This window comes from Phocoena phocoena, chromosome 2 (assembly GCF_963924675.1).
Source record: "Phocoena phocoena chromosome 2, mPhoPho1.1, whole genome shotgun sequence".
NCBI lineage: Eukaryota > Metazoa > Chordata > Mammalia > Artiodactyla > Phocoenidae > Phocoena > Phocoena phocoena.
The window spans coordinates 110,131,481-110,146,082 of NC_089220.1; the positions used below are offsets into that span (position 1 = coordinate 110,131,481).

Sequence of the window (14,602 nt, forward strand, 5' to 3'; positions counted from 1 at the left end):
AAATTTGACTGCTTACTGCTTTGCAAACTGATGTTCAAACTTAAATATTTCATCTTAGAATCTCTAGCAATTGTTTTGGCATTAAAAGAACCTCCTCCCACTCCCCTCCAAAAACCCCAGCTATTTTCATTGTAGTCTTAAGTGATAACAGATATACAATGTAATAGAGTGAGGAAAGAAGATGGCAGAAATTTGAATTATGAAAGGAATCTAATCATTTTAGCTCAGTTAACTTGATTTTTATATGTTTTAAGCAGAAATTGGAATTTATATGAGGTGGTGTCAGAAAGCTCTTTGCATTTATAAATGCTCACTCCTGCAAGTTAAAAACCCTGGTTCATAATTCCCACTTTGGGTCTTGGGAGCCACTTTTCAATCATTTCTCTCTGCTAATTTTGGTGTCACCCTCATTTCTTTTTAAACGATTCATTTTGAGCAAATTTGTAAATGGCCCTGATGTGTTCTACAATTTAGTCAATTACTGTTTCAGCCTGCAAGCCTCCTGGGGAACGGAACATACATGGCCTGAAGGTACGAATTTCAATAATTGTTTCAGTAAAGTTAGATGGATTTGTAATGCTGTGTTCCACTTATTGAAATGTCAAATAAAACTGCACTTTCTCAAGCTCTGACAAGCATTCCTTTTTTTTTTTTTTTAAATGGGATGTGGAGGGGGATTCATTAGTATTTGTTCAATATGTGTACATATTGGGGTTTTGATGCCGTATTTAAAAAAAATTATTATTATTTGGAATTCTTTTGTTGGTCTGTTTCTTCAGGATGATCCTGGGTACTGGTCTCCACAAAGATTTACTTGAGTGAAAATATAGACTTCATTTCAGTGATTAATTAAGCACATAAGCATATTGCATACAGAATACCCCCCTCTTCTTTTGACATGTTTATGCTAGAAACATATATCTATTTAATGTCCTTTCATTGTTCTGCATATTTTGAATTCTGGATTTCTGCTTAAGGCTTTACATTTAAAAGAAAAACTGGCTATTGTATTAGACTCAAGTGTTTTATAATTAATTACTTGGGCCTCATTTTTCAATGAATAAGAAACATTCTGCAATGTTCTGCCTGGTTTTAAAGCTGAAGGGGTATGATATCGTGAGTTTCACTACTAACCCTTGGATGTATTCTTAATATACTTTTTTGAACATACTGTTTTTTATATAAAACAAAAAGAAACAGTGAACTGAATTTTTTCACTAGAGTTGAATTCAGTTCTAGACAGTGAATTGAAAATGTCCCCAGTTTATCTCTCCCCTTTTCAGCACTATTTAAGTATTTGAATAATGACAGGAACAAAGTATTATGTAATATACAGGTTGTACAGTTTTTATAACCTATATACTGAATAGACTCCAACCATGGGTCTGTCTAGTAAAAAGCTAATTAACCTTCATAGTGAAACCAGAAATTTGTGGCAAATTACAGGTTAATTAGAACTGTGTCCTCAGAACACAGACTGATCAAGATCCTTTCTTTACTTGTAGGTGAATACCCGGGCTGGATCCTCTCAACACAGCAGCCCAGCAGTCTCAGATTCACTTCCAAGCAATAGGTGAGAGCGAGCGAGTGACATGTGCCTCTGAGCGTGAATATCTACATAGTTGGGAGTGAAGAAGGGGCTTGTGGGATGACGTCTCTTTTTCTTTATAAGGCCTCAAAAGTGTGTATGTGGCTAAGAAGAAATCTGACCAGTTAAGTAACCCTAGCTATGTATTGACTGAAAAGAAAGGACCTCATAGAGAAAGATAAAATTAGACATGTTGAACTATTTATTTTGGTCTGTGGAATGGTTTTCCTTCAGTCTCCAGATTATGCAGAAACAGAAGATTCAGTGCCTTTGACTGTTTCCATGCTTTGATGATCTGGTTTGTATAATGCTTATTATTTTTGTCTTGCTTGTCCATCTTTTGGCAGTGTCATGCTTCACTGACACCTTTCCCAGAAGGAGGCAAGGAAAGAGTAATGTGGTGAAATTTAAATTGACCAGCCAAGTTGTCCATTTATGTATCTTTGGTGCACAAGAGATTGCGCTATTACAGAAGGAAGATAATTTTCATTAATTCATGCTAACATTGTCCCATACTGGGATGGATACTAAAGACTTGAGCCTCTTCAAAGTGTTCTTCTGACAGGCCTGAGAACTTACTTCCAGAAGATTAAGGTTCTCAAGTAGAAGGACCTGCTTAAGCTGAAAGAATTCTAGATCATATTTGTTACATATTCAGTTATTCAGCTGGTTAACATCTTATTACTGTACTTGAAGATGACACTTGAAGGTGATTGCTCTGTGTGTTTGTATTCACACTGGTGACTGAAAAGCCATCATTGAGCCGGATCACCCTTCCATTGTGTGCCCAGGTCTTTCTGGGTTTAGGGCAGTAGTCAGTGTTTGCACAGCCCTTATCTGCTGAGATGTAGCTTAGGCTTCTACTTTCCCTTCCATGCCCCTCCTTACCCCCTCCACCCAGTGTCTTGGTTCTTTTGTCACTGGGCTTTACTGCAGGTAATATAAAGTCTCTCCTTCTGACTCTCTCTCTACTCTCCTGTCCCCTCCCCAAAAGTCACTTCCTTGATTGCTTTATTATAGTGTCAGTATATCTTATGCACAGCTTTCCTGCTATGAACACACTACTCTTAGAGTGTGTTTCCTTCTTAAACAATTTATTCTGTGTTAAAATACATCCACTGGTTATTCACCGGTGGATCACCTGTCTTGTGGTCCTGAGGAGTAGGTCTTTTAGTCCTCATCCAAGTGCTTGGCCCTGCCAGGCGATGCTCTGAGGCTTCTCTTTTCATGCTTGTTGGGCATGAGAGCCATGTCCACCGAGTAGAGGCATGGGGACTGAGGGTCATTTGTTACATTCAGCTCGAAGAGGGCAGAGCCTCTAATTATTACCACTACTTCTAGAAAAAATGTTATTCAGACAGACTGACTATTAGCCTTGAGTGAAAACAAGGACTTTTCTTGGTGTTTTAGGTCAAAGTTCATCATGGTATAAAAAGCAGGATGGAGTTGAAAAAGACAGTAAGGCAGAGAAGCAGCAGGATAACTTTTCAACTCTCTCAGATTTGGTTTTAACCAAAACCAAAGTGAATTAGCTTGGCTTTTTAAAAACTATCATTTATATTCACAGAGTATTATAACATCTTTGGGCTGGAAAGAGACTATCTGATCTAGTGGTTGTCAGCCCTTTGTTGCAGCATCTTCCTTTAGGGATATGACAGCCTCCCAAATAGTAATGGTAGTTTGCTCCAGAAGTGATTTTTGTTATGGGAGGAATGCAGTTTGAAAAAGTCCTACAGGTGATTTTAATATGCCACCCTAGGTTGGCCATGTTCTGTGCCCCATATTGATAACTAATCAAAAGTATTTATCGAGTGCCTCCTATTTATTCAGTGCTGTCCTACCCACTAGGAATACAATGTGGTCCTTATCCTCTGGAGCTCGCTGTCTCATAGGCCTACAGACCACCTCCCCCCAGTATACAAATAATTATACTTTATAATTAGTGTTATGAAGGAAACAAGCAGATTTTGAAGTGAGAGAACACTGGGCAGGATTGTGTTTAGATTTGGACGGGGTGCCTAGGGGAGAGTGGCATTCCACTTCGGCCTGAAGGATGAGAAATACCTAGCCACATCAAGAGCCAGAGAAGGGCATTTCAGAGGGTGGGGAGAGTAAGTGAAGGCCCTCGGGTGGAAAAGGAGCTCCATGTGTTCAGAAGGAGGCCAGTTAGGCTGGAGCCCAGGGAGGGGTGCTGGGCTGGGGGAGGGAATGGAAAGGTGGGGAGAACAGTAGGAGTGATAGGAGAAAAGGAGGTGACAGGAGCTGGCTCCTGGGGCCTGGTGTTTGAGCTTTCCCCTCAGCGTACTGGCAAGCTGTTAGACGACTTTCAACAGAGGGCCATGGCCAGCTCATTGTTTATAGAAGACTCTTTCCTGTGGTGTGAAGCATGAGAAGGAGAGGCCCCCATCTAATGCTGCTCTCCTTAGGTGCACGACACCCCACTCCTTGCCAGATGGTCATCCAGGCTCTTCCTGAACAGCCCTGTGGCAGGAATGCACTTTATTGGCTGAAGCACCCGTTCCATGTTCATGTAGCTATGTCTCAGAGCGTTCTTTTTGTGAGCTGAGATTTGTGTCTCTTTAGCACCCACTCGTAAAGATTGAGTTTAGCCCTCAGAACAGGGCTGTTCCCTCTTCTAGGTAATAGCTCTACTAGTCATCTTCCCTCCAAACATACTTCTTCTCCTGGGTTTCCTGTCTCAGTAAATTCTCCTACGTCCACCCGGATGCTAACTCCAGGGGACCCACCAGGCATCATTCACTGCTTCCTGGGTCTCCCTCAACCCCACATCCAGTCAGTCCCTACATTTATAGGTTCTACCTTCTGAATCACTGTGGAGTCTGTCTACTTGCCAGCATCTCTGTTGTTGAAAAGGTAGATCAGGCTCCCTAGATTACTGCTATAACCTCCCGTGTTGCCCCATTGCAGTCCCTCCTCCACACTGCAGCCAGAGTGATCTTGCTAGTGCATGTTCTGAACCCATCATTCCCCCCTTTACTGCTCCTCACAACCTTCAGGACAAACTGTACCCTCCACAGCAGGTGAACCATGGCCTGCCATGTGTGGGTCCTCTGCTCACTCTAGCCCCCTAGCCTGCCACTCCCCGCTTCCAACTGGTGGTTCAGCTTTGCTGATGAATACATGGTCCCCTTAATGGATCACATTTCCTCTCACTACTGGGCCTTCACATCCACTGCTGCCTCTTTCCTGCTTTCTTCTTTTGATCCATTCCCTTCTTTGCCTTCATTCCGGCTAACCTTCGTCATCTTTGATGAACAAAGATGTTATCTTCTTCTGAAAACTGTTCCTGATTATTGCCCACCTCCCAGTCTACGCCAGGCACTCCTATGAATTCCCAATGTCTCCCTGTGCTTGCTTTTACCGTAGTGGTTAGCACATTGTATTATAATCACCCCTGTCCCCCAATAGATTCTGTACTCCTTGAGGGCAGTGACTGTAGCATATTCATTGTTTATTTTATTGAAGTATAGTTGATTTACAATGGGTTAATTTCTGTTGTACAGCAAAGTGATTCAGTTAGATATATATATGTATACATATATATATATTCTTTTATATATTTTTTTCCATTACGGTTTTGAATGGATAAAGAAGATATGGTACATATATAAATGGGATACTACTCAGATGTATTCATTGTTGAATCCTCAGTTCCCAGCAGGATGCTTGGCACATAGGTGATAGTCGGTAATGCTTGAATAAATGAGTGGACAAATGAATTTATATTCCCTTTAAATCTTGTCTCTGAATTAAATTCTCCAAACTCATTCAGCTTTTCTGATACAACATTATTTCTGGTCCCCTTACCCTTTTACTCTTCTTTGGGTATCTCAGTGTCCCCTTTAAATGTCATTCGCAGATTATAGTTGTATCACATTAAAATTTTAAAGTGTTTTAAAAAGTGATTTTTGGATAGTTCAAGTTACTGTGACCATGCAGATAAATAAAACATTGAGGGACTTCCCTGGTGGCGTAGTGGTTAAGAATCCACCTGCCAAATCCTAAAGATGCTACCAGAAAACTACTAGAGCTAATCAATGAATTTGGTAAAGTAGCAGGATACAAAATTAATGCACAGAAATCTCTTGCATTCCTATACACTAGTGATGAAAAATCTGAAAGAGAAATCAAGGAAACACTCCCGTTTACCATTGCAACAAAAAGAATAAAATAGGTAGGAATAAACCTACCTAAGGAGAAAAAAGACCTATATGCAGAAAACTAAGACACTGATGAAAGAAATTAAAGATGATACAACAGATGGAGAGATGTACCACATTCTTGGATTGGAAGAATCAACATTGTGAAAATGACTCTAGTACCCAAAGCAATCTACAGATTAAGTGCAATCCCTATCAAACTACCAATGGCATTTTTCATAGAACTAGAACAAAAAATTTCATAGTTTGTATGGAAACACAAAAGACCCCGAATAGCCAAAGCAATCTTGAGAAAGAAAAATGGAGCTGCAGGAATCAGGCTACCAGACTTCAGACTATACTACAGAGCTACAGTAATCAAGACTGTATGGTACTGGCACAAAAACAGAAATATAGATCAATGGAACAGGATAGAAAGCCCAGAGATAAACCCACGCACATATGGTCACCTTATCTTTGATAAAGGAGGCAAGAATATACAATGGAGAAAAGACAGCTTCTTCAATAAGTGGTGCTGGGAAAACTGGACAGCTACATGTAAAAGAATGAAATTAAAACGCTCCCTAACACCATACACAAAAATAAACTCAAAATGGATTAAAGATCTAAATGTAAGGCCAGACAGTATAAAACTCTTAGAGGAAAACATAGGAAGAACACTCCATGACATAAATCACAGCAAGATCCTTTCTGACCCACCTCCTAGAGAAATGGAAATACAAACAAAAACAAATGGGACCTGGGCTTCCCTGGTGGCGCAGTGGTTGAGGGTCCACCTGCCGATGCATGGGACATGGGTTCGTGCCCCGGTCCGGGAAGATCCCACGTGCTGTGGAGTGGCTGGGCCCATGAGCCATGGCCGCTGAGCCTGCGCGTCCAGAGCCTGTGCTCCGCAACAGGAGAAGCCACAACAGTGAGAGGCCCAAGTACCGCAAAAAAAACAAAACAAAAAACAAATGGGACCTAATGAAACTTAAAAGCTTTGCACAGGAAGGGAAACCATAAACAAGACCAAAAGACAACCCTAGAATGGGAGAAAATATTTGCAAATGAAGCAACTGACAAAGGATTAATCTCCAAAATTTACAAGCAGCTCAATATCAACAAACAACGCAATCCAAAAATAGGCAGAAGACCTAAATAGACATTTCTCCAAAGAAGATATACAGATTGTCAACAAACACATGAAAGGATGCTCAACATCACTAATCATTAGAGAAATGCAAATCAAAGCTACAATGAGGTATCACCTCATACCAGTCAGAATGGCCATCATCCAAAAATCTACAAACAGTAAATGCTGGAAAGGGTGTGGAGAAGAGGGAACCTTCTTGCACTGTTGGTGGGAATGTAAATTGATACAGCCACTGGAGAACAGTATGGAGCTTCCTTAAAAAACTAAAAATAGAACTACCGTATGACCCAGCAATCCCACTACTGGGCATATACCCTGAGAAAACCATAATTCAAAAAGAGTCATGTACCACAATGTTCATTACAGCACTATTTATAATAGTCAGGACATGGAAGCAACCTTAGTGTCCATTGACAGATGAATGGATAAAGAAGGTGTGGCACAGATATACAATGGAATATTACTCAGCCATAAAAGGAAACAAAATTGAGTTACTTGTAGTGAGGTGGATGGACCTTTAGTCTGTCATACAGAGAGAAGTAAGTCAGAAAGAGAAAAACAAATACTGTATGCTAACCCATATATATGAATCAAAAAAATAAATTTTTTTTTCTGAAAAACCTAAGGGTAAGACAGGATAAAGATGCAGACGTAGAGAATGGACTTGAGGACACGGGGAGGGGGAAGGGTAAGCTGGGGCGAAGTGAGAGAGTGGCATGGACATATATACACTACCAAATGTAAAGTAGGTAGCTAGTGGGAAGCAGCTGCATAACACAGGGAGATCAGCTCGGGGCTTTGTGACCACCTTGAGGTGTGGGATAGGGAGGGTGGGAGGGAGACACAAGAGGGAGGAGATATGGGGGATATGTGTATATGTATAGCTGATTCACTTTGTTATAAAGCAGAAACTAACACACCATGGTAAAGCAATTATACTCCAATAAAGATGTTTAAAAAAAAAAAAAAGATCCGCCTGCCAATGCAGGGGACGCGGGTTCGAGCCCTGGTCCAGGAAGATCCCACATGCCGTGGAGCAACTATGCCCGTGCACCACAGCTACTGCGCCTGCGCTCTAGAGCCCGTGAGCCACAACTACTGAGCCTGTGGTCTGCAACAAGAGAAGCCACTGCAATGAGAAGCCCACGCACCACAACGAAGAGTAGCCCTGCTCGGCACAACTAGAGAGAGCATGTGTGCAACAACGAAGACCCAATGCAGCCAATAAATAAAAATAAAACATTGAGTAAACTGGGGCACAAAGAAATTGCCAGGATATATAAATATAATTTTTTACCAAAGTTCATAGCCAGATATTGACATAATGAATAAAATCAGTTTTTTCCTCTGTTACTCTCAAAGCATGAATTGGTCTTTGCCTTAGGTGGATATGTTTATTAAACTGAGCTTACTAATCCACATGGTGTTCCTAAACCATAATTACTGAATTCACGTCCCACTGCCAAGGCACGGCCTTTCCTAAACATTCTGGCTTTCTCCTTCTGTAAAATTAGGATGATTAAATTTTCCATCTATCTACCTCTGGTGTTAAGAAGATTGATGAAGTTGTATTAAGGAATCACATTTTGTTTCTTGGATGAAAGGTGTTTTGTAAATGCAATGAATCAAAATGTTATTATTTCAAGTTGCATGACATAATGGAATATCTGTGGAGAAACATTGCCTGAGCATTGTTTGGTCATTTCTGTTTTTATAATAATTGCAAATATTAAATTGGGACCATTTATGGCAATATCAGGGTCCAAATGTTTTCCAGAAAAAAAAGTGTGTGTGTAAGACAGACAGACTTTGAACAAGGTTCGTACCTTAGTTTTCTTTATGTATCAGGAATAACTTTCCCCCACAGGGTATACCCACAGCGGGATAGTTACTGTGAGGATGAGATCAGGATACTAAGTAATAGCATTTAGCACAGCGCGTGGCACATGGTCATCACTCAGGAAATGGTAGAGGCTAATATTTTGTTTTCAACTGGACTGATCTTAGTCAGTTTATTTTGGGGGGGATGTATTTCAGCTTTAGTCCCATTCTGCAGTATTCTTAATTGCCACTTGAGTGCATGAATTCTTAGACTTGGGAGGATGTTATTAAAGTTTAGAATCATTGGCTGAAGGCATGTTTTATAAAATCTGGAGAAAGTAGAGACTAGGGCTCCATAGTTTGCATTTGACTGTAGCAGAAGTTTAAGAAGTATTTATTAAGAAAAATAATTATAACTTGGAATCGTGAGTGTGGTCAAACTTGAAGTCTGAGGTTTTCTCAAATATAACTTATTAAAGGTACCAAATGAGTGTGTGTGTGTGTGTGTTACTACCATATAATAACAACCAGAATAATGACTATCATTTATCAGTCACTTAGTTTGTGCCAAGTCATTGGGCTAGGTTCGGGAGCGGGAAGGAAATGGAATATATAGAGAGGTGAGTAAGATGTGGTATCTGTTCTCAGGGAGCTTCCAGTCTTGGGAGAGGGGGTGGTGGGAAGAAAGGTATCTATAGATAACTGCCAAAGGGAAGAGAGTTAATTTGGCAGATGGGTAGAGGGTTAGAATAGATAGATTTAGGATAGAGTTAACAAGCTTTAAATTTCAAATTAGAACATTGATGGGAGGAGGTATTATTTTATGCACCACTCTGCTAACTGGGTGGATGTGTACAGGTATAACTCATTATAAAGCTAGAAGGACTTCACAGCATCTTTTGGCTGCTCTCCCTAAACTCCTCCACATAAATGTTTACATAGTCATAAATGTCCAGAGAAGAAGATTTCTATATTTCTTACATACCTACGGAAGCTGGGTTTCATACCTACAGGAAAGGAAAGGAAAGAGAAGGCAGCTAAAATTGATTTAATACTTACTATGTGCAAGAAACAGGTGCTAGGGCTTTTTGTAATATTTAATTTTCTTGGTTACACTATAATGTTGATATTTCCCCCAGTTTATAGAAAGGGGAAATTGAGGTTCAGAGCGGATAAGTATCTTGTTCCAGAGCACACAGCTAGTGAGTGCCAGGATTTATTTCTATTATACATTTACTTCCCAGGAAGCTGAATTGTAACTCTTAGCTATAGTACAAAATCAGGACTTAAATTATTTTATCTTTTGAAGTTCTGTAATCTTTGTTTGCTGTGAACATTCTAAGAGTGCATTGTTAAGTACTTGGTATTTAGCAGATGACAGAGTCCACATAAAATAACCACTGTAAGGCTACTCAAAGGCAGCAGAACTAATAGCAAAAAGGTCTCTGAAATACTCCATACAATAGCCTAGCTTCATTATGATAGTAGGCTTTTCTACTGCTTTAGATTACTAACGGGGTTTCAGTCCCTTATCGATACCTTTGCCATTTGGCCAGTTACTTTAGAAAATATTTTATGTAGGGAGAAGGATGTAAAGAGTAGTGTAGTCTATGTCTACACCTAAAACAAAAGTGTGTTTTAGTCTGGAATTTTCAGTGGTGTTCAAAGGTGCTGATGAACTTGCCATTAAAAACTATGTCTTTTCTTTTCAGCTTGAAGAAGTCTTCTGCTGAACTGAAAAAAATACTAGCCAATGGCCAGGTAGGTGTCATTACATATTAAGACTATAGTAATAACTTAGTGCTGTCTAGTTTTTGTATCCATAAACTTAATAAGCAGATAAAGGATCTATAAAATTCTTCTTGTCATAAATGAATTACACGGCTTAATTTGATTGGCAGAACAATTTGCAGCACGTTTTTCAAACTGTGCTAATGGGCTTCACTCCCAGCAGATTGAAGTACCATGCACACACCCTGCTGCCAGCTCGGTGCAAAAAAACGTTAATCAGTTCTGAGCAAGTGTGTCAACCCATGGGGTTGTTGAAATGGCCCTGCATCCTGAGGTGACTGTTTCTTTCTTTATCTTTAGGGAGAAAAAGAGAAACTGTTACTTTCTCACCTTAGTTCCTTCTTTTGTCCTGAAACTAACACTGGCATTTTAGGGGAACAGAGTCACAGCAGACCTTTGGCATTTAAAATTCCTGGGCTTCAGGAGCCCTCAGTTTGCCTAGTTGACTGGTCGTCTAAAGCAGAATGACCTACTCCAGCCAGTGAGGGATAAACAGTCCTGCAGCCCAGTTATTTCTCACTCATTTTGATTCAATTAAATTGACACATCTGAAATAGTATAGTGCCTTTAAGCTACCTGCAGGGTCCTCGATTCTTCAATAGCAACATAAATGCGTTTTAATGTTTGTTATAGAGGAAGCCCTTTGATAGCCTTGGAGGCAGGCGCCTGTCCATCGCGATCAAGCCTGCCTATTAGGCTCTATTGACTGAGACATCTGTGTCACCGCAAATAAAAGACTCTTATTGATTTTCTTAACTGCTGTTCACTTCCCGTCCATGTTTCGAAGGCTGAAATCTTAATTATCTCAGATGCTTATTCAGTGCTTTCACATGCTGACCTCTCCAATCCTCATTGGCATTTCATGAATCAGGTACTTGTAGTGGAGCATGTCAAGAAGACAAAGCTGGGTCCTCATGCTTGTCCTTTAATATCACCTGTAACTTTGTGGCCTAATAGATGTGCATGCCTTAAAACAAGGACTGTATGGTGGTACTTCTGGAAGCCTTACTTGTTTAGCCTGTAATCCCTTGAATACAGTTAGAAAAAGTGAGTTGATCTGGTTTTGACACCTGATCATCATCTGTAGCGTGTGAATTCTAGTCCTTAACTATTCAATATACGGCTAAGGAGAATCTGGTGTTGTATGTATATGCAACATATGTATGTATGTTGTATGTATAATCTTAATGGTCCCCGTATTTCATATTTATCTAGTAGTACTTTTAACTTTAAGCAGCCAAAGTTTTGTTTAGATTGAGGTCCACGTACATGTTCCCCTAGTGCCCTGCATGTTTTCGGAAACATGAAACAAAACCTGGTTGCCCTTCTCTCTCCTCCTGGTCACTGCCAAGCCCATTATTGTCCTCTTGTTCTCCCTCTTCTCCCCACTGGAGGGAAGCATACATGGTTCTGCAGGTGTATTTCTTACATGTCTCCAGCACTTGGCGTTAACATGACTAAAAGCTGAAATATTGAGCCTACGATATTCATGTATCTCCAACATGTTTGCATCCTAGTTACTAACTGTAATTTATGTGTGAGTTACTAGTGTTCTTCAGCGGGAAAATATATTTCAAAATTGACATAAATTAAGAAGCTTTAACTACATTTGTTCAACCCAGGCAATGGAAAATAACCTGTCATAGATTCCTCTTTCAAAAATGAAAAACAGTTATTTCCAGGGCAAAAGATAAACATTCTGAAATATTCCTAGTGTTCTGAACCTAGTACCATAAATATCTTAGTGGTCTTGGTTAGGAGATTCTCTTTGGTGGAAGATTGTCATGGCAATGATTTTTGACACTTAAAGATTGTTTATTGCTTTCCCTTGGGAATGTGATAATCCCACATTAAACAGTATGGCATTTCCTTTCTTTTAAGGATTAGCCATTGTTATGTTTACTTTTATTCACGAAAACGAACAGTACAAAACAAAGAACTCCCACCTTTGGAAGTCTTCAAAATACCTCCTCTTAATTCCTCAGTCCTTGGTGCTGTCAGGTAACTAAAGAGTGAGCGAGATTGCATTGCAGTGAGGTAATGTGCACAGTGTGGCATCCATAAATTTGTGGGCTGAACACTGACACCACTTGATATGGAAGATGTAAGTCACATTTAACGATACCTTAACACTTGAGCGTAGTTTTTTATTTTAGTGGTTTATGCTCTCAAGCATTAATAATGATTTGCCTTTCCACTAGCCTCCACTTAGATTTAATAAGGAATTCATATTAATCATTAAAAGAAAGGGACATGATTCTTCAAGATAATCAAATATTGACAGGTTAGAAATAGCTTTCTGCCTGGGTTCATTGATATAGGTTATGTGATATAAATATTTATTTCTTTTCTGTCACTCAGAGTAAATGCCACCAATTGATTCAGCATTGATATAGTGTCAACAGTTCATAAGAAACATTTGACTGGCTTGTGTTTTCCGATTAGTCTCTGCTCTATAAAGTGGGATTTACTAAATCTCTCCAATTGTCTGCTCATAGAGTGTGACTGCTTTCTGAAACTATTATTGCTTCGATTTGTGAAGCAAAGGTCTGGTGATAGGACTAGTTTCTGTCAGACCTTTACATATAAAATAAGGATTAATTGAGCTTTTTTATTTTAATGATTTATAAGCAATAGGTACTGATTCTTCTTAACACAGGCAGACAATAAACAAAGAATATTTTCTTTGCTGATCTATAATTGAATTCCATTTCATTTTCCCCATTAATTTCGTTAACATCACATTAAACACTTTAAAAAGATTAACATTTAGTCTTTGGAATGGAGATGTTCTTCTGTAATTGCTTTGTGAGAGAGGATTCCTTTTTTCCAGCTTAAAAAAAAACAAATCATAAGGTATTTTTGGCAAGTTGTACTGAGAGCTATAAATCAGCACCACTGATGTGTTTTCTGGGTGTGTTTTTCCCACTTCAGTTGTAGTGCAGTATCATCTGTTTAACGTTGGCCCTTGATTTGAAACTGATTAGAAATGGCCCAGTGGGTCAATTTAAAGGATTAAAAAAGTACAGCCACTCCAAGGATGTATGACTTTGACCTTTGCATCTCTGAAGTTGTCTTTCGTCTGTTTGTTTTTTATAATTTGTAGGAGAGGTTGACAGTATTTTTCTATTTCTGGTAAATCAAGTATAAATGTACTGTGAAGTCACAAAACTAGAAATAATTCTAATCCTGCTTCATGTTTGGCTGTTATTTTTAGAACTTCAGATGCCTTTAAAAAATTTTCTGTGTTTAGAAAAAAAAAAAAGAAGGAGGAAGAAAAATAGTATTCGACTGTAAAGTTAGCTTTAAAGAGTGTCCTATTACCAGTACATAAAACTCTTAGATTCTTATGGTTCATCTCAGATCCCATACGAAGACCTAAACATAGATGAATGAGACTGTGTAAGTCCAAACTGCATGGCACCTCCCCTCCCTGCACAGACACAACCTTTCCGCCCCCTGGGGTGTCACGTCCACGTTCTTTCACAGCCCCCACCTCTCTTTCAGCAGCAGCAGCAGCAGAGCCCAGTGCCAATCATCTCTCCCAGGTCATTTGCCGTTGCGGCAGAGTTGACACGTCATTGTAACTCTCAGGGTTTTTTCTCCCTTCTCCCTCACATCTATTATTCTGCCTTTCATTTGCTTTTTTTTTTTAGTCAAAACAAGGAAACTGATTTATATTTTAAAATTATTTGGTATCTTTATTGAATAAAAACTTTCTTTTACCTCTTTTTTATCTAGAGAGCTATGTGATTTCTCTTCTTAAAAGCAAATATCGTAGTTGATGCAGTCGCTTTTAACTTTTGAGTGCCCTTCATTTGATTATTTTCCTTCCTATGGACCAGGCACCATTGATGGAGAGGATGTCCCTCTGTACTTACACATGAGATCAACTGCTAAGATAGAGCATTGAGCAGAGTAACCTGAAAGACTGAGTTCTCACCTTGGCTAGTTGCTATTTACTAGTTATATGACCCAAACGAATTGGGTTATATGTTTAAAATGTTGTAAAAGTGTGTGATTTTTATGATACTTGATCTCAACTGAAATATTTAAATGTTGTACTTTGTAGGCTTATAAATCCCA

The 14,602-nt window shown here is 39.3% G+C and overlaps 1 protein-coding gene across 2 annotated transcripts in view; it reads left to right on the plus strand.

Moving 5' to 3' along the window:
* MAP2K5 (mitogen-activated protein kinase kinase 5) overlaps positions 1–14,602 on the plus strand; it is a 267,232-nt gene that overhangs the window by 37,636 nt on the left and 214,994 nt on the right. For both annotated transcript variants that reach the window (XM_065871152.1, XM_065871153.1), the window contains exons 5-7: positions 491–531; positions 1,506–1,573; positions 10,438–10,486. In XM_065871152.1, coding sequence (XP_065727224.1) covers positions 491–531; positions 1,506–1,573; positions 10,438–10,486 — 158 coding nt within the window. The remainder of the gene's footprint in view (positions 1–490; positions 532–1,505; positions 1,574–10,437; positions 10,487–14,602) is intronic.